Raw genomic sequence first — 20,352 nt, 5'->3', positions numbered from 1 at the left:
GTTCTCTAACCTGTAATGCTCCCTCAACTGGGATACATAAGCCCCAGTAAGAACTACTAAGAGTCAAGAAAACAAAATAGTTAAGTCAGTGGGTACTACAAGTTCCGGAGTCAGACAAACCTGCACTTGAATTCCAGCTCTGCCACTTACTGTCTAGAGTCATGGTTTGGTTCTCCTGGATCTCAACTGACTCCAATTTAAATGGAGATGAATACAACTTGTATCACCAAGTTTTGGGGGGTTAATGAGATAAATCGTAGAGTGCTCAGCCAGTCTCTGGCACACAGCCTGGGCTCACCGATATCAGGCGCTGTCATTATCAGAACCACCTCCACCATCTCCTCCCCCTCTTTTCCTCTGGATCTTTACATCTAACCCCATCCTTCCCTATGTCTTTTAAGCCCCAGGACTCTGGCACTGTTGCATTGCCCTAACACACAGCAACATGTTGCTTCTGCCTGACTGGGAGCTATTCCCCATTCCTGTAAACACAAAAAGCTCCCATTTCTTTCAGGAAACTACCCTTTGCCTCCACTCAGTCCATGTGGTTTGTGGTTGGAAGATGATGTACGTGCAGCTCCAGGGCCAGGCAGATAAGCCTGGTCTAGCCAATCACAGAAGCCATCTCCCTGGCCTCAGAGGAAGAGCCTTTGCAAAATCAAAGGCAACAAAGAGGAAAGCAGAACCTCGAGATGAAGAGAAATGGAGTTCTCCAACATCACCTATGACCTAAAATCCAGCTATGTCCTAAGTCAGCCATTACTACCTCTGAGGATTTCTGTTACTGACAGCCAAGAAATTCATTTTGCTGCCTAATCCAAGTTTGAGTTGCTTTTCTGTCACTTGCAAACAAGTGTCTCCTGATTGAAAATCAGCTGCTCACCGAAACCCAAACATGATTTCATCATGGCGGAGGTGAGCATCATCATCAATAGAGAGGATGGCCTCTGTCTCAATTTCATTCCAGGGCAAGAATCGATTGTTCAAACTGTTCTTCTCAGTACGGACCACCTGTAAGGAGGAAGTAAAAACACTAATGGTCAGTGCTGCATTACAGAATACGAAACCCAAACTGCCTTTAGGTCAAAGGTAAATTTACTAAATAATCTTGCCTGGTTGCCTACTGCTTGTAAACCCTAGCATATGCCTTTCAGGAATAGAAACTGCCTTATAATTCAGCAAATGTGTAAGGATTTCACATTGTAAGCTTTATTCATTTGCTAACTAATTTTCTTGTGAAAACAGTTAAAGCTGAGGATTATTTTACATAAGCGATAAACACAGTCTAGGGAAATCAAAAATAACTTTCCCAAGAGAACACAAGGTGGCAGAGTAGAACTGAGATTATAATTCCCAGCTCTGAAATCCCCAGGCTTGCTCATGAATTTTAAAAACCCAATTCAGAAATCACCTCAGTCTGTGTCATTTCTGATGCCTAATTTTAAGGTCTTTTATCTGGTATTTTAGGAAAAAAAAAAAAAAAAAGGAGAGCCCACCCAGTAGAGGTTAATTACCTAACCCTTTGCAACTTGCAATTTCCACCTGTGGCACTGATTACACATAAAAAACTTTCTTTCAGGGGGTACCTAATTCAGAAAAGTTAACAGCTGTGTCCGCAGCAAATCCCTATTCAGAGAATCTCTACCCAAAGTGACCCATATATGCAAAGCAGTATTTTCTTCATAAAACAAAGATTAGTGCCCAAACAGAACTACATTATTAAAAAAAAAAACTATTTTTAACTTAGACGTTACCTTAGATGAGCATAGTTTATTACAATGTGGGCAGTAGTTTTACTAATCACCTTGCCCAATACTCAAATGAGGATGACCATACTCAGCACTTTAATAGCTCATTTTATTTTTATGGTATCTATATCTAATTAATCCAACTGATGAGGAACTATCATTTTATTTCAAAAAGACAGAAACCAAGAACTTCCTGAGGAATCATCTTTTTAGAAAGACTGGAAGATTCACCTTTTTTTTTTTGTTGTTAAGATTTTATTTATTTATTTATTTGACAGAGAGAGACTCAGCTAGAGAGGGAACACAAGCAGGGGGAATGGGAGAGGGAGAAGCAGACTTCCTGCCAAGCAGGGAGCCTGATGTAGGCCTCATTCCCAGGACCCTGGGACCATGCACGACCTGAGCCCAAGGCAGACGCCTAAGGACAGAGCCACCCAGGTGTCCTGAGTCGCCTTACTTACAACAGAAGCTTAAACTGAGAATAAGCTCTACCTAGCTTGATCAATGGAATTATATGCAGGGTCTAGAAGTCTATGAATGGTTTCAAAGGTCCTCCTATGACCTCACAAATATGGTCTCTTCAGTTTAAAATACTTTTACTCCTATTCTTCGACCGAAATTATTCTCTCCCTAGAGACTGAGCTCTCACACCTCCTGTCACTTCCTCCCTTTTCAAAATTAATCACTTCTATGTTCTTAGAGCACAGTCCGCATACTTCAATTAAGTCATTCTAAGACACCCAGAATCCAATTAGTTCAGAGCTCAAAGGGCCTTGGAGATCATATGGTCCAATTCTCATCCTGTACACAAACGACAAATAGCAGAGCCAGACGCTAACTTGTGCCTTCTAACTCCAAAGCAGTCTTTTTCTGCTAAACTCCTATTAAATTAAGAACTCTCATCAAATCAAAGCCCTATGGAAAATGCATTATTAACTGTGTACCATCGAGGAAGAAAAATGCTGCCAAATAAGAAAGCATGGGAAATAGTTTTATCACTTAGAATGTTTACTCTATTAAAGAGCTTTTTAAGACTTTGCCTCACCCCCAGAGGAGCTTCTCCCAAGTCAAGACAAGAGAGGATCTGTAACAGATTTGCTACTACAGAAAACAGAGGTCAGAGCCAAGCGATAGACACAGATTCCACCCTGCCCTGAAGCATGTTTGACCAGTGTAAAAATCCCTCGTCTCCCAAACTCAGATTCAGCAGTTAGAGAACAAAGCCCTGGGCTCTGGGTCGGGGGGGGAATCAAGGAGGGGGAGAGGACAAGTACTCACCATAGAAGCTGCCAGGCTCCATCCCCAAGGAGCAGGAAAGTGGCCAGAAGTAGTAGAAGCCAAACCCCAACCTTAGCAACCATAAAATGCCATCTATCCTACAATGCACCCAATTTCAGAGATGTTAAATGTTAATAATGTCCACCTTACAATCAATGGGCTATGGCATCTGTCTGCTCAATCACATCCAACAAACTACCCCTGGTCCTTCACTTTACTTTCTGAGCATGCGTAGCATTCAGTTAATATAGAACCGCAATTCTGCCAGTTCAGGGGAACAAAGCTGCCCCCCCCAACTCCAGCAACAATGCACATAGTTTAAAATGAAGAAGAAATAATTGAAAAATCCATTTCTTGACTATTCAACTGTAGATTATCAGTTTTGCAGGTCAGACACCAGGAGGATTATCTATAGCAAAATTAGTAATCCAGGAACATAGCACAGAGCTTTAGTACTCAGAGTGGACCCAAAGATCAGCAACAGGGGCCTCGCTGTCCTCCTGAGGACTCTCTTAGAAATGCAGGCCTACCCCAAACCTACCAAGTCAGAACCTGCAAAATCCCCAGGTGATTCCTATTTTGAGAGGGCCCGTAGAGGAAAAAGGCGGCTTTGGAGTCAATCAGAAAAGCCGAAGTTCAAATTCCAACTCCACTACTTACTTGTTGTGTGAAGGTAAGGAAGCAGCCTCTCTGCTAAATGGATACAGCACCATGTTGTGTGCAGAAATGGAACTTGCTTATCAGCCAAACTTGACAATCTTATAAACAACCTAATTCACTCTAAAAACAGAAAGCAACAACAAAAACTAAAATAGTCGTGATCTGATGCCTAGATCATATCCAAAATTTTTATCCAATTTACAAAGTAAATCAAATCAAGAGGACCTACTTGTTCACTGGAAGACTTGGAATTGAAGATCTAATACCAAATGTGTTTTAGCCTAGATTTCACATCAACGGTTTTATCAAGTTTATTAAAGTCCATTAAGAGGCAAGTCCATTAAGAACAATTACTATGGGGGCGCCTGGGTGGCTCAGTCTGTTAAGCATCTGCCTTCGGCTCAGGTCATGATACTTGGGTCCTGGGATCAAGCCCCACATCGGGCTCCCTAAACAGGGGGAGCCTGCTTCTGCTTCCCCTTCTCCCTCTGCCTCCACTGATGAGTGCTCTCTCTCTCTCTCAAATAAATAAAATCTTAAAAAAAAAAAAAAAAAAACTACTACTATGGATTCCAGAAATAGAGTACACATACTACTTCTGCTCATCCTGGCACAACTCCAATGGGCTGAATGGCAGCAAGATTTTCAGGATTAGGGAACTGATGCAATAGTCATCAGAATAAAAGAAAAAATTTAAGGATTCATAGAAACACAACATCATGAGTTGCAGCAGCTAATTTCTGGTTAGCTCACAAACGACTGTGGTCAATAAGTCTGCTTTCAGAATTTATAGCAGGGATTCTCAATTCTGAGTGATTTTGTCCACCATGAAACATTTAAAACAATGTCTTTGGACATTTGTGGTTGTCACAACTGGCGGGGGAAGGGGGTAAGCTACTCGTGTCTAGTGAGCAGAGGCCAGGGGTGTTGGTAAATCGTACAAAGCACCAGACAAGCCCCACAACAAAGACTTATCCAACCCTAATACCATTAGGTCTACTGCTGAGACACCCTGACTTAGAGTCAACGATCAGAAGACAGTACACCAAACTGCAAAGAATAAATGTAGTTTGTTATTTAAGAACAATCACCTTTTCCTCCTAACCAAAAAGATTTCTGCACTTGTAAACACTGCACATACTAACTAAAATTAAGGAGGGGAAAAGAGTAAAAGCTTTCTTCTAACAGTTCTGCCTCCAAGCTACAGCGCTTAATGGCTGTAATCAGCAAACCAACCATTATCCCTTCTGGCACCAAAATCATAAGGACAAAAAAACTTATTAAATATTTGTAATGCAGACCTGCAGATGAGCTTGGCCTCTAAGAGTCTGAGAAATGACAGATCATACATGAAAGAAATGAGTCATCCAGAGTAGTAAGTCGTGTTTACAAAATATTCTCATTTTTGTGACATTCTTTGTTTTGTTTTTCAAATTAAAAAACTCCTTCTTCCCCAATTGGCTATTTTTTTCATGCCTTATGATTATACGTTAGTAACCTGTGAACATGAATACTGACCTTCACGTTACTGAGTGAATTACTGGTTACAACACTGACCAGAATGTATAGACTATGGTCCCTGGAATCCAGTAAGTGTTCAACAAACATTTTATAAATGAATGAACAATTGACTCGGAAATAAGACCTAATTTAGCCTGTCCATTCTATTTTCAGAATACGGAATAAAGACGATAAATTTATATATCAAAACTTTAACATTCTATATACTGAAACCTCCTTGTATTTAACCTAGTTTTCCACAGCAAAACAATCCATCAACCTACAACTATCAAGTCAAGAGCAATGCTCAGTAACATTCATTTTTCTTGCTTCACATACAGTGCTTCCTGGGGATGCTTCACTAGTTCTCCTGTTTACCATCATTCATAAAAGCCTTGACTTTCACTGCAACTCTCTTTCTGTCACAATGGAACATTACAGCAATCATAGCCTGGAGCCCTACCATATGCAAATGTATGCAAGTGTATGTATGATCAAAAACAATTTTAGTAACCTCAGGTAACGTTCAAATTGGTTCTTGAGGAATTCGGGAATTTATGAATGATAAAGAGCTACTATTCTAAAGGATCCTTTCTTCTAGTATGCTAACTAGGCATTTGGCTTCTAAATCCAGACAGAATCAGCAAACCCACATGAAGTAGGAAAGTATCAATTTATATCATAAATACTTAATTAGTTATCATAATAAATGTGATGTCCAATTAATAGCAAATATCTCTTAATATGTAAGGGGTGGAAATATAAGTAGTTACTGCTGTTAACAAGGAACAACAGCACATGTCAACAATTATTAAGTGATAGTTGCTTAAATGTAGCAGGACAAATTTGGATTCAAATAGAATAAATACTTAAATATGGAATCTTTTATAAAAGCAGCTCATGACCAGCCATAGGTAGGTCTTTGAAGTTGGTAAGCAAGAAAAATAGGGCTTGAAGAGATTATGTGAATTAACACAAGTCATAAAGCAGACCAAGAACAGAGAGCACAAAAAGGTAAAACATACCTAAGAAGTAACAAAATTAGAAAACGTATGTGGAGGGGCTCCTGGGTAGCTCAGTTAGCTACCACTAACTGAGTAGTGGGTAGCGCCACTCAGGTTAAGTGGGCGCTCTTGATCTCAATGCAGGTGATAATCTCAAGGTCACAAGATGGGAGTCCTGTGTCAGGCTCCATGTTGAGCAGGGAGTCTGCTTGAGACTCACTCTCTCCCTCTCCCTATGCCCCTCCCCTGGCTCACACGTACATATACATGCATGTGCGCTCACCCATTCTCAAATAAATAAATCTTGGAAAGAAACAGAGAGAAAAGAAAATGTAGGTGGAAAATATAAAGTGATCATGCAAATACATAATGCCACCTACTAAACTCAGCAATTTAAATACCCTTATAACATTATCCTTTCTCTCCTTTTCTCTTTTTTTTTTTATAGAGGGGGAGAGAGAGACTCCTAAGGAAGCTGCATGCCCAGCGTAGAGGCCAGTGGTGCGGCTCCATCTCACAACCCTGAGATCATGACCTGAGCAGAAATCAAGAGTTGGGACACAAGCAATTGAGTCACTGGGGTGCCCCTTTTTCTCTTTAAGATCAAATTTTGTTCAGCCAAAGCTAGCAATTTTCAGCCTCAATACATACACATGTTTAATGCACTTCTGTAATGAATACATTTCTGAAAATGAACCTTATGTCAAGGCATCGTATAGACAGTTAAGTAAACAGCATCTAACTTTTGTCCTCCATCTTTCCCTTTCCTCCAACTTAAAAAAGTAACCCATCACAGAGCTCAGGAATCAAGAAAATGAGGTCCAAAAGGAAGCACATGGTCACGTTTACCTACCTGTGAGGACTCACGTGAAACAGCTTGAGGGGATGGTGATCAACAGATAAAGGCCAAGGAGTATTAAGATACATTAGTTTTTCAAGGAATTCATTCAATAAACACCAAGTGGTGGGGACAAAAAGTTAGGAAGTGCACAGAAGGAAGAAAAAAGAATAAGAAGGTAACACACTGAACTGGTTTTCTATTTACAACTTACTTTAAATTGGGGTCAATTGCAGTATTAAAAAATTATATGTTTTAGGTTATAAGTCTGTTTTAACTCATATAAGAGAAGTTACACATGCTCCCTATGAAACTGTAGGTAAAGAACTGTGGGCAGCATAGGTTGGAGGTCTGCTATCAAATCAGAGAATGCATAGCAAGACCACAACACAGTGGTCTTCACAACACAGTGCTGAACCAGGACACAGAAAATGCTCAAAACTTGTTAGCACTTATTATTACACAAGATTAACACAATCTCTTCCTGTTTTATTTTGTGAACATTTTATATACATACATACATACACACACACACACACATACATACACATACTGTGCCTTTTCAAAAAATTCAAATTTGGTAAAAATATGCATTGACCATGGTTCAGAAGTCCTAAGTTCTAATTTCAATATTAATTAGTTGAGTGACCTAAATAAAATTCTCAGTCTTAGATTCCTTACTTTGAATTAATAAAAAGAGTACATATAGACTAAGAGGGGAAGATTCTACCTAAAGAACTGATTTGTAGAAATTAGGAAATCATTTATGCAACATGACTTTTCCGCAATTCCTTTATGTTATACATTTATGATTCTTGCTATCAATTTCTGATTTCTGGTAGCTTTGTCTTACACAATTCTCCTTCGCAGCCATGCAGCCCCTTCTCAAACAGAAAAAAAAAAAAGAGCCACAGCTATAATTACCAAGTTAAGTAAAATGATGTCCACCCCCCCCAAAAAAACCAGATACACCAACACCTAATGAAGTCTACCAGACTTTGTATAATCTTTTACCTAGAAAAGCTGGGCAGGGTTCTTCCTATTAGTTGTGTTTCAAAATCACAATTTTAGGAAATTATCATCTGATATACTCAAGTAATATTTTTAAAAGGTGAGTGGGCACAGATAAAAATAAAGTGTATCAACTTTCTAAGGAATAGCCTTTGGAATTACCTGTACTGTTGCCTGAGGTCTAGCCAGAAGCAAAGCCTTTAACAGCCTGACTGGCAGAGACCCAGGCCTGAATATTAATGACTCTTCTAGTCTTCCTTCTTCTTCCCTTAGTTGACTACTGGCATGATGACTGACAGGGCAATAACCACCTTGGCATGACATCAGGTTCCCAAAACAGAATTCTCCTTTTCCAATTCTAATATCAAGGGCTGAGAAGGAGGGGAAAAGGCAGCGAAAAATACTCTCCTATCTCTATATATAGCTGCCATTTGGAACAATGAGTGCATTTTGGCCTTACCACTTCCACAGAAACCTTGAAGTCTACAAGGGAGGTGTGATATGCTTAAGTCACCCTCTCCACCACCACTGCCCTGGTCCAAGCTGCCCATACCCCTCACCTAGGCTCCTGCAATAATAAATAGCCTTTGAACTGTTTATTCTGCTCTTTTCTCCATAGTCCAACACACATCATATTACTCCTCACTCAAAACCCTCCAATGGCATCCTAACATACCTAGAATAAAATCTCCAATCCCAGGCTGCCTGGGTGGCTCAGTGGGTGAAGCCTCTGCCTTCAGCTCAGGTCATGATCTCAGGGTCCTGGGATCGAGTCCCGCATCAGGCTCTCTGCTAGGCAGGGAGCCTGCTTCCTCCCCTCTCTCTCTCTCTCTACTTGTGATCTCTCTCTGTCAAATAAATAAAATCTTTAAAAAAAAAAAAAATCTCCAATCCCTACCATGACCTACATGGTCCTACATGTGCTGACTTCTACTCTCTCTAACCTGCTTTCAAATGCTCCCCTTGCTCACTCCACCTCAGATTAACACAGGGCATTCTTGCCATGTCTCGAACATGACAAGCTCCTCGCATTTGCTATTCTCTATATATTCCTCCAGAATTTACATAGCCCATTCCCTCACTTCACTCAGGCTTCTGCTCACATGTCACCTCTTCAAGGAGGCCTTCCCAGGCACATTATGTAAACTGTACACTTCAATGGAGAAGAGAATTAAAAACTAAGAATTGGGGAACTGGCTGCCCACAAGACTGTCTGAGAAATGAGTAAGTATGCAGTGTGAAGATGAGTGGGGTTTTGAGCGAGCAAGACCACACCATTAATTACTGAAACATGTCCTCCTTCATAACAACCCAAGTTTTCAAACTCAAAAAGGACAGATTTTGATGTTCTTATTTCCACAGAAAGCTCCAAACAAGGCCACCCTATTTATTACTATTATCCAGAATACAAAGCAGAGTGAGGAAGATGTGTTAACTAATCAGAATGAAGTAATAACTCAAACCAAAATTTGGCGTGGGCTATGTATCAAAAGGATTACTTGGAGGTTTCTGTTTTCAGGATGGCTGAAGAAGCTCCTAACAGACCCAAACCTCCTGCAGATGGTAACTATAAACTCTGGACAAAAATACCAAGAAAGCAATTACCTGAAGGTACTGGACAGTGAACAGAAGGTGGCAAATTCCAGAGAGGAGCTGAAATTTAGGAAGGAATTACCAACATGAGTAGAATCACCATTGCTTTTATCCTGACAGTAGGCCAGAGTCAGCAGCATATAGAACAGCTAAACTCACATACAACATCCAAGTCTTTTCTGGCCTGAAGAACAAGAGGGAAGAGTGGGAGTCAAAAACAGCCCTCAGACAGAAAGGAGATTCCAGAAAAGAGAGAGCCAGATAGAGGGAGCTCCAAGTTCTATGTATAAACTACCCAGTCTCTGGCCCCCTCTAAGCCACATGTGCATGCCTGGTGCTATCTGTAAGCAGACCAACAAAAGATAAAAGGATCAAACTCACATTTGAGCTGCCGCTCAAGAGAAAGAACTTGCAGTCTAAGTTCAACTGAAGAAATTGTTTGCAAAAACTAAAACATCAATACTTTTCAGAGAAATAAAACAAAACCCACAGTCTTCACAGTATAACATTCACACTGTACAAAACTATGTGATGTACCAAGAACCAGAAAAACATGACTCTCAAGAAAAAAGCAATTCAGTCAAATCCACCAAGTGACCTATATGTTGGAATCGGGAGACAAAGATGTTGAAGTAGTTATTATAATTATGTTCAATGAAGTAAAAAGCATACTCAGAATGGAAAAAAGAGGAGATCTCAGCAGAGAAACAGAAACTATTATTTTAAAAACATGGATAGTCTGGAATTGAAAAATATAATATTTGCAATTTAAAATTGGACGAGCTTAACTGTAGAGATGACGCAAAAGTCTGTGAACTTATCAATCAAGAGAAATGATCAAAACTGCAGAATAGGAAAAAAAAAATTTAAAAAAAATGAACAGACACTGAGAACTGTGGGATACAATCAAAATGTCTAATATACATATAATGGAGCCCCCAAAGGTGAGGAAAGAATGGAAAAGAAAAAAACATCTGAATAAATAATGAAGTAAAAATTTCCCAGTATATGCTGAAAAAAAAATTTGACAGATTTAAGCAGCTTAGTGAATCCCAGTCAGAACACAAATCAAAGAAAACCATGCCAAGGCATATCATACTCAAACCACTGAAAAAAAAAATGTAAAAAAAAAAGTCTTGAAAGCACCCAGAGAAAAGAATATATTCCATATGGGGAAACAAAAATTTGGAAACCACTGACATACCATCAGAAACAAGGGAGACCTGAAAACAGTGAAACAGCCTTAAGATGCAATGAAAGTGGTCGTACCCGACCCAGTAAGGAGTTTTTGGAAGGACCAGCTTTCAAATCCCTTGGCATACTACTCTCCATTTGACTTCCATTAGATAGTCTTTGTTGTTATGCTCCCAGAGCTAAGGAACCTGATTCAACTGTTTACAAAACAGGCAAGAGACAAAGCGGTCACCTACCATCACCACATCTGTTCAGCAGCCCCACACCATTCTGACAGCTACTTCAACTAATGGCACTTCTCCCATCTCTCTGGGTGGAGTCCAATCAGCTTGCCCAGGCCCTATCCTATTTGAACTGATGAGAATTAAAGCAACTGGGGCAAGAGTATCCAAGGATGGTAGCAATAAAGGTCACATATACTCTAAGCCATATCTAATTCAGTTTCCCTTGTTATCTAAATAATACACAAGAATGAGGAATTTTAATATACAAATACCAGTAGGCACCCCTAAGACAATCCCTCTCTACCAAAAACCTAGGGCTCAATAGATTTCATAGCCCACAGATAGTTAGCATTTATGCCTAATGCTTAGATAAGAACCTGAGCACAAGAGAAGCACAAATTGTCCATCGTTTTCCGAAATGGTATGTGGGGTTCCTGGGTTGATTAAAAAATGATTTCAAATCATTTTCTCTGAAGGACTGGAATCTGAGAGATTGCCTGGGAATCACCCTACTGCTAATTTTATAAGTACCTGTTAATTATAACATAATGGATAAGGTACATCTGCATCCCAGATAGCAAAACTACTCCACAACATCTCATTATAGTGCCATTTCTCCAGAGGGGAGAGAGCTGCCAGTCCCTCCTAGTCTCGATACCTGGTAATGTTGGCTCCATGCCCAAGAGGCCAGCAATTCAACCACTGCCACCCCCCCCCCCAAAAAACCTGCCTCTCTTAAATAGAAAATGGGAGTCAAAATATTTAGAGAATACAGTGTTTTCTCCAGCTTGAAACTGTTTCCTCTTTTTCAGAAGAACTAAAAAACACTGGTACCGCTAATATGAGTAAGCTATTCAGAATGGCCTCCTATTTAGAAAGTTTCTGGCATTTTCCAACTAGGCATTGTATTATTGCAATGAGCTACCCAGTAATCAAAGAGGACTACTTATTTCCCACCAGAGTTAAAAGAAAGGATTAGTTCTGGTAAGTTCTCTAACAAATTTCAGTCACTGTTAACAAGGTGGTGTCGGCTTCTCTACATCCATACCAAATTCAAAGAAAACTCAGGAAAAATGGCAAACAAAAGCTGCTTTATTATTGTATTTGAGCAGCATCCACCTTTCAAGGAACAAATGCTTTCTTTTTTCAAATTTCAGTGACACTTAAAAAGTTGTAACGGAGAAAGAAAAAAGTGAAATTTATTCAGAAAGAAATCTATAAAGAAATTTTCCCATTCACAACACTTTTCTTAATATACAAGATAAATTCTGGGATCAAAAGTTTTTAGAACCCCACATAGTTTGAAGAGCCTCAGATTATAAATTCAATTAAAATTTAAAAAAAGACTAGCAGTGGTAGAAAGAAAATTTAAAACAAAGATTTGTACAGGAGAAGGTAAATGGTAACAGCTACAACACAAAGGGAAATTATGCAGAGGACAGACAAGGCCTTTACCAGTGAAGTGAATTAAAGTTGTCCATAACACAGGCAGCATATCCATACTGCCTTCCATCTTCTTGGACATAAAGGGATAAGTAGGAGTCAAACAGTTACTGGGTACCTTTCTAGATTCCTTACTTGTATTATTTTATTTTCCTCTCTAAGCCTTATGTCAAAGAAGTTAACTCATCAAAGATCACAAAACTGACTACTTAATCCCAGGTCTCTATTACTCCAAAACTCATACTGCCCATACTCATACTTCATGCTGCTGCTCAGGAAATATTTCACATGAATCAGTTTCTTGCTGATACAATTTTAAAAACCAGTCTAGCACAAATATTCCCCTTCTAAACGGATTCTTCCAAAAAACTATACTAATTTTCTTTAGCAACCTTCTAGTAATGCAGGGCCCATGGGAACTTTTGCTGTCCTTGCTACCTTTTTCTGAAAGTGCCACAGGATAAATAGGGGCAATTTGTTTGCTTATGACTTGCTCTAAGGCCTCACATTTAAGATAAATAGGTAATCTTCTAGATTGCTAAATTTATGCCAAAAGGTAGATAAACAACAAAGTCCTCAGAACTAAAGCCCTAACCTGCTATTATCTTTCCTGTAAAATATGGCATCCAAATCATGACAGATAAGGTAAAGAATAGAAAGAACCTGTGAGAGACCAGGACCTCCAACTCCCAAATATTTCAAACCCCAACTCCAATCTTCAAAAAAACCTCTACAATACTCTGATAAATAGTCTTCTTGCAAAGTCTGGAAGGTGATTAAAGCTGCAGCTTCTGGAATCGGACAACACTGAAGCTCAGTTTGTCCATGACTTGTTATGATTATGACCTTGGGCAAAAGAGTTAACCTCTTGAAGCCTCAGCTTCCATAGATATAAAGAGAAGAAACCATAATAACAATGTAAGTTGTAAATCCTAAACTACACTGCCTGGGTCACGTGCACTTCCTAAGCATTAGCTGTGTCATCATCATCTGCATGAACATCTTTGTTATGACATGGAAGACATCAACAGGGCAACCGAAGGGCTTTTGTAAATCTTCATGGGGCCAATATTGATTTCAGTTTTGGAGAGTCTTAGGAGATTTAGGAAGTGAGTAGCAAAGATGGAACTGGCAAGGCCTGAAAGGACTGAAAAAGAAGCAAGCACAAATTCCACAGGGAAAGGAAATCTGTATAGTTTAAAAAAAAATTGTATCTACAAAGACTTACATTATATATATTTGGAAAAGGGATTACAAGTGAAACACTATCTCATGCAGTAAAACAAACTGCTCATTTTTCTATTACCATGATAGGGACGCCAATGTCAGGCCACAGAAGGTCCTCCGACGGTAGCTTGGGCGAATTCCATACCACCACTACCTTGTTCAAGTAAGGGAGGCCATTCAGTCTCTCTAGAGAGTTCATAAGCACTTCCTCCCGCTCATAGGTCAACATCACCACTGTGAACTGCTCTCGTGGAACATTGCCTCCAAGTGCTGCCTGAAACTCCTTGCCAGAACCCCCAGCTCCACCACCAATAGGCCGAAATCCAGTCCCTGAGCCCAAGAATTTGGCTTCTGAGGGCAACACGGGGTCAAAGGGTGTGTGGGGGAACAGATGGAAAGGCCCTGGAGCAGAGTTCCAGCTGCGGTAAAAATCAGTGACAGTCAATGTAAAGTTGCGGAGGTATTTGGGTGAGGCATAAGGCGGCTCCGTCTCCACTGGCCCCAGGTCCAGGTCCCCATTGTCGGCCATGTTAGGGTCAGTTCCAGCCGCCTTGCCTGACCGATGGGGGATCTCAGCGGCTGCCTCTTCCCGGATGGGAGCAGCTGGGATCTGTATGCGAGTCCTAATCATAGCCAGCACGGTATTAAAAATACTGTCAGCGGTTGAGAAGTAAGTCTCCCAGAGAAAGCGGCCTTGCCGCCGCATAGCCAGCAGATCACTATCTGAGAGGCTTCGTAACAGAAAATGAACCTCAGTAACACGTGGCTTGGGTACCACCAGGGCGGCCTCATTCCACTGCAGCATGTCCTGGTAAGGAAGCTGTACCTGCTCCCCCAGCACAACTGGGACAGCGCCGACTTCCAGGGCTTCAAAGAGCCGTGTTGCACACCCAGACGAAATAACCAAGTGAGGGTCCCCAGGAGTGATAATGAGGGCGAAGGTGGAAAGCTTCAGCAATTCCAAGCGGTCCTCACGCTCACCACACAGTGCCCACTCGGTAGGCAGACTGGGCTTCGGCTGGTTTTTGCAAGTAAATTCTACCAGGACCTGATCTAGCCTGCTGTCCTGTACAGCCTTTAAGGTGGCAATGATTCGATCATCATAGTCAGCTGGGGGGTCACCTTCCATTTCTTCTTCAAAGGAGCGGGCCTCCTGAAGGCTGGATCTCAGTGATTCAATCTTCTCACCCTGGAAGGTGAAAAGATATTTCCGTTTAACTGGCACCTGTGGTGGGATTTCCATGAAGTTGGGCTCCGACATGGCATGGACTAGTGGCGACACTACCAAATCAAAGCCAGGTCTGTATTGGGAAGCATAGAAAGTAGACTGAGCCACCATGGCACGGCCTGTACTGACATTATATAGTAAGTTCTGTGTATCTGACTTCCGCGACAGATTGATGATGACATGGTTGTGTCCATCTGTCCGCCAATGTGGTAGGGAATAGAGCTGCTTCTCAAGTTCGGCAGGCCGAAGCACTACTGGCTCCTGTATTTCTCCCACTAATATCACATAAAGGCAGGCAATGTCTGCATTTTCTGTAACATATACATTGGCTCGTGCTGTAGCTTGAAAAGCCTGCTTGACTAAGGGATCCAGGTAGCTGCCAAAGGCAAACTGGTCACTGTCATATACGTAGACTGGAAAACCGGAGGTGAGAGGACAACGAGAATAATCAAAACAATTGTGAAGCCGGCATCCTCGTATGACCTTTGGGGGAGGAAGACCAGCATCGTCCTTCTCTGGAAGCAGCCGGATAGGCAGAGAAAGTTTGGGCTGATTCTGAGCCATCAGCTCTTTATAAGAGTGCTCAGTCTGGCTAATGACATTCTTGAGCTGAAGCAGGTCCTGCTTGGCATTCTCAATACTCTTCTTACAGGCTTCAATCTTCAGATTCAGCTTGGCAATTTCACTGTTCAGCTCTTGCCGCTTGGCTTCCAGCTGCAAGAGCTCCTCACTCACAGACTCACGAATCCGGCAAAGATCCAGCACATGCTTTACCTCGCAGAGTTCGTTACCAGCCCTTGGGCCAAAAATCCGCTTGCCGGCCTCATCAGCCTCATCCAGAGTGGTGAGATAATAGTGAGCAATGAGGGGGAAGAAAACCAGAATAATGAAGAGCGTAAAACTGAGCCATGTGAGTCGGATCCGGTTGGACCACCGTAACATACAGGTTTGACCTCCATTCCCCACTCCCCCATTCCGCAACATGGTATAGCCCGTCATGAGTTCCTGTGTGGCTTTTGCCCCCTCTAGTCACGTTGGGTCACTCGCCATAACCATGAGTTTCTAGTAAACAAACTCAATCTCTTTTCACTCACACCTTTCTGTTAAGAGTTAGTGTGCTCCCTGTACAAGGCACGGAATAAAATGGAAATTTCATTTTCCTCAGCTGTAATTGAAATAGTCTCTGACCTTATTCCAGCAGATTTTAAGTTCTGATTGCTGACCAGTGGACATGTCCTTACTCTTTATCAAATGGTAAAAGGTACCACATTGTTGATGAGATGAAAAGGAGAAGGTCCCTGATGATGAAACCCAGGAAAAATAACCTGGAATCAGACAGGCTTTTTCAACTGCCATAGCTCTTGTTCCTCGATTTTGCTGACCAACAAATACACATAGTTACTATTCACAGTTATAAAGTAGCTGGTTAGAACAGAAAGAAATGCCAGCCTCTTATCGATGTCATTGCCAACAATCAGGCCTGCAAAAGAAAGAGAACATGTCAGTCTTGAAAAGATTATGTCCAACAACCCCACCTTCCCTCACGTTTCTAGAAAATGCTTCTATCTTAAAAGATAAAGGAACAGCTGGAACATTGGGCATGTGTCTCATAGGACATTTTAAGTTCAGTTTAGGTTGCCTTCGGTATGGATATTTTCCTTGTGGTTAATAAGAAATGGATAAGGAGAAGTGTCCAAAAACAGCCTCAGATTTTATACACACAGATATACATACCCCTTCCCCCTATTTAACTGGATATAGAGCAGAATTAGAGCTCTATAAAATGAAGGTCAACCACATTCAACAGAGTGCAAAGATGTCTGCAACAATTTTTATTCAAGACTGAAGTAGCATCTTTAGATGGAGAAACACCACCCTATCCAGCCTTGATAGCCAGTTCTACTCCTAAGATGAGTCTCTTTTTGAATTACTTAGAAAAAAAAAAGACTCTGAGAAGCTCAATGTTTTATATTCAGAGTTGAAACGAGTTGAAGAGAATTCTTTTGATCTTTACCCAGTAGTAGGTGCATTAATCCAGAGACAAAATGTATTTCCCAGGTTCCTTCTCATTTATCTTCTGCTAGCAGACATCATGTGCTCCTTCTTAAAATATAAAAAGTAACTTGGTCTTTTAGAAAGACTACTATACTTAGAAATGAGGGCCGTTATTTCTTCTCCTTTGGAGACAGATTTGCTATCAAACTTTATACCTCAGTTTCCTAATCTCCCAAAATGGAGAGAAGTGTACTGAGACAGAAACAATATATTGTGTTGCTATCACAAGAAAGGACAGAGGATGTTAGGATATTTTCAGCTAATAAATCTTGAAACAACCTTCCCACTCCTGTTCATTTACCAACTTTACAGCTACAAAAGCTTTTCACTTCTTTCATCTCAAACTTAACATATGTAGAACTGAACTCCTAATATTCTGTGCCAAAGAAAAATCCCAATGTCTTCCATTCATTTCCTCCAAAAAGTATTTATCATACTTTTGACATGTCTGAGACATGTTCAGTATAGCTGGGAGAAGGTAGAATGCAAAATAATCTTTGAGGGAACCTCCTTTATTTATTTATTTATTTATTATTTATTTTTTAAAGATTTTATTTATTTATTTGACAGACAGAGATCACAAGTAGGCAGAGAGGCAGGCAGAGAGAGAGAGAGAGGGAAGTAGGCTCTCCGCTGAGCAGAGAGCCTGATGCGGGGCTCGATCTCAGGACCCTGAGATCATGACCTGAGCCGAAGGCAGAGGCTTTAACCCACTGAGCCACCCAGGCGCCCCGAGGGAACCTCCTTTAACCTGAAATACAAGATGTAAACGAACAGCAAGGGTATTACTACAAGGTAGGATAATGTACATAACCCACCAACAGGTCTCATTTCACAATCCTCTCTCTAGCTTCCATGTTTGGTACAAAATTATTAAAGTCTGGATACAGTTTTCTCTCCTTTAAATAAAAAAAGTTGCCAATATTAATAAAAGGCTTGCGTAAGTAGAACAAGAGATACAGACAACAGAAAACAAACTACTGATCACAAAAAATTTGTGATTAAATTTGGTGGATCAAACCCTGGATAATTAACAACTAAGCAAATATCCCAGAGAATGTTAAATCAGTATTTCTAAAGCACTATCCTTCTAATTCAAATGTTAAAAATCTCTCTGTTTCCAAAAGAATACTCTCTGCACCTTAAAATCGGATTGTAACAAAGAAAGTAGAAGTGGAGGAAATAAAGGAATGCATAATCAAGAAAATTCAGTTGATTCATTCCCTCCTTACCATTTGTTTCTGGATCCTTTCTTTTTCTAACTCATGCAGCATTTTACTTCAGTATACAGTTTCTTGAAATAGTGAATTCCAGGTCCCAGGGCTTGCTCTCCTGACAGAAAATAGAAAAGTGACATGCCATTAGAAAAACACTCAATACTGGGCAGCCTGGGTGGCTCAGACAGTTAAGCTTATGCCTTCGGCACAAGTCATGATCCCAGGGTCCTGTGATTGAGCCCCGTGTTGGGCTTTCTGCTCAGCGGAGAGCCTGCTTCTCCCTCTCCCTTTGGTGGCCACTCTGCCTAGTTGTGCCTTCTCTGTCAAATAAGTAAATAAAATCAAAGAACGAAAGAAAGAAAGAAAAATACTCATAAACTAAAGGTGCTATTACACAATGTATTTACTAAAGGGGGATGATGCTGTGGGAGTAGAAAAACCCTAGGCTTGCCTCATGGTCCCATGAACACAACTAGATAACTACCAAATCATCCCAATACCCCAGAAATCAGAAATTGACCTGAAGACTCGCAGGACAAACTCTACAACTAGAGAAGAACCCATACAAAGAAGGTATGAAGTGCAGAGACACGGTTTGGGAGAGAAGTGGATCCTGGCCCCTGCAGTGAGCAGTGAGCCACTGTGGCGAAGAAGGGTAAGAGACAGACTAGCACCCACATGTGGAACACAAATTCCCATAGCAATGGCTTGGAAACCAAGAGAGGTCAAATTTCGTAAGTTCTTGCTAACAGTGGAGCTTAAAGCCTGGAGTTCTAAAAGTCTGCAGGCTTGGCTCAAGGAGAGCCTAGTGGGCACTGGGACTGTTCTTGGAGAGAAGGCAGGGTGAAGAGCCCGTGGAAACAACAATCTGAAGAGCACCTGGGGCACACAGTGGGGAGATTATTTGCTCATCTAAATGGCAGTGTTTGCAGAGAGACCTCTCCATGAATGAAGGAACTGGCCTGCACCACCACCCCCGGCCCCTGCCCATTCAGCATGAGCACCAGGTCACCTGCGGAACCAGCACACCCCTCACTTACAGCAAGCCCCACCGCACCCAGTGAGCTAGTAGAACTGGCGCTCCCTTCAGGCTTGCCTCAATCCCAGCACAGTGGGCTCCCTACCCCTAAAGACTGGCACAACCTCCTGCCCACACCACATCTCCCAACCCAGGAGTTTTGTAGGGCCTCAGTTCAGGCAACAGTGGCAACAGGTCTTATTTCACAAGCAGATGAGAGCACATTTAGTAAAAACTCATCACATTCAGGCCAGGGACCAAACATTGCTCACAACAGGCAAAGACAGCCTCTGCAAATGACTGGCCTAAAGGATAAAGTAACCAGAACACAACAGGAGAGAGCAGGCAGCACACAATGGAGACAGTCCCTGAAGTGCCAGACCCTGGGGAACAGGGGACACTGCACTGTAGGGCAGTACTAGACCAATTTCTTCATAAGGCCATTACTGTCAAGAACAGAAGACTTAACTATCTTCCTAACACAGAGAAATAGGCACAGGAATCTAGAAAAAAAAAGATGACAGAGGTATGTGTCCTAGAGGAAAGAACAGGACAAGGCCACAGCCAGATATGAGATATAAGTGAAACAGATATAAGTAAGATGCCTGATAGAGAATTTAAAGTAATGATCATAAAAATAGTCACTGAACTTGAGAAAAGTGGAAAGCATCACCAGGAGGATTAACACAGAGATAAGGAATACCATAGCAGAGGTAAGGGGCTCAATGAAAGAAACAAGAAACACCCCTGATGGAATGAACAGCAGGCTGGAAGAAGCAAAGGAACAAATGAATGACACAGAAGGCAGAATAATGGAAAGTAATCAAGCTGAACAAGAGAGAGAAAAAAGAACTATAAAAATGCAAACAGATTTAGGGAACTTAGTGACTCCATCAAACAAAATCACACTTGTATCACAGGGGTCCCAAAAGAAGAGACAGAAAAGGGGACAAAAAATGTATTTGAATAAATAAGAGCTGAAAACTTTCCTCATCTGGAGAAGCAAAGATATCCAGATCCACTAAGTACAGAGAACCCCTAACAAAGTCAAGAGAATCCACACCAAGATAATTAAAATGGCAAATTGCAGTGATAAAGAAAAAAATTTTAAAGC

The 20,352-nt window shown here is 41.1% G+C and overlaps 1 protein-coding gene across 2 annotated transcripts in view; it reads right to left on the bottom strand.

Annotated features, from left to right (window-relative positions):
* The window catches only part of LOC111153998 (exostosin like glycosyltransferase 3), an 82,287-nt gene that overhangs the window by 13,154 nt on the left and 48,781 nt on the right, over positions 1–20,352 (bottom strand). Inside the window, exons 2-4 of one of the 2 annotated variants that reach the window (XM_022513353.1) lie at positions 18,236–18,335; positions 13,800–16,428; positions 884–1,011 (exon numbers count right to left, since the gene is read on the bottom strand). In XM_022513353.1, the coding sequence (XP_022369061.1) occupies positions 884–1,011; positions 13,800–15,947 (2,276 nt within the window). In that variant the 5' untranslated portion in view covers positions 15,948–16,428; positions 18,236–18,335. Of the gene's footprint in view, positions 1–883; positions 1,012–13,799; positions 16,429–17,821; positions 17,859–18,235; positions 18,336–20,352 lie in introns of those variants that run through there. The other variant, XM_022513360.1, reaches the window with a different exon arrangement.

Source organism: Enhydra lutris, unplaced genomic scaffold (genome assembly GCF_002288905.1).
Source record: "Enhydra lutris kenyoni isolate GAN:26980312 unplaced genomic scaffold, ASM228890v2 scaffoldscaffold3, whole genome shotgun sequence".
Classification (NCBI taxonomy): Eukaryota; Metazoa; Chordata; class Mammalia; order Carnivora; family Mustelidae; genus Enhydra; species Enhydra lutris.
The sequence above is the reverse complement of the archived record's forward strand: the minus strand, read 5'-3'. Positions and strand labels throughout refer to the sequence as shown.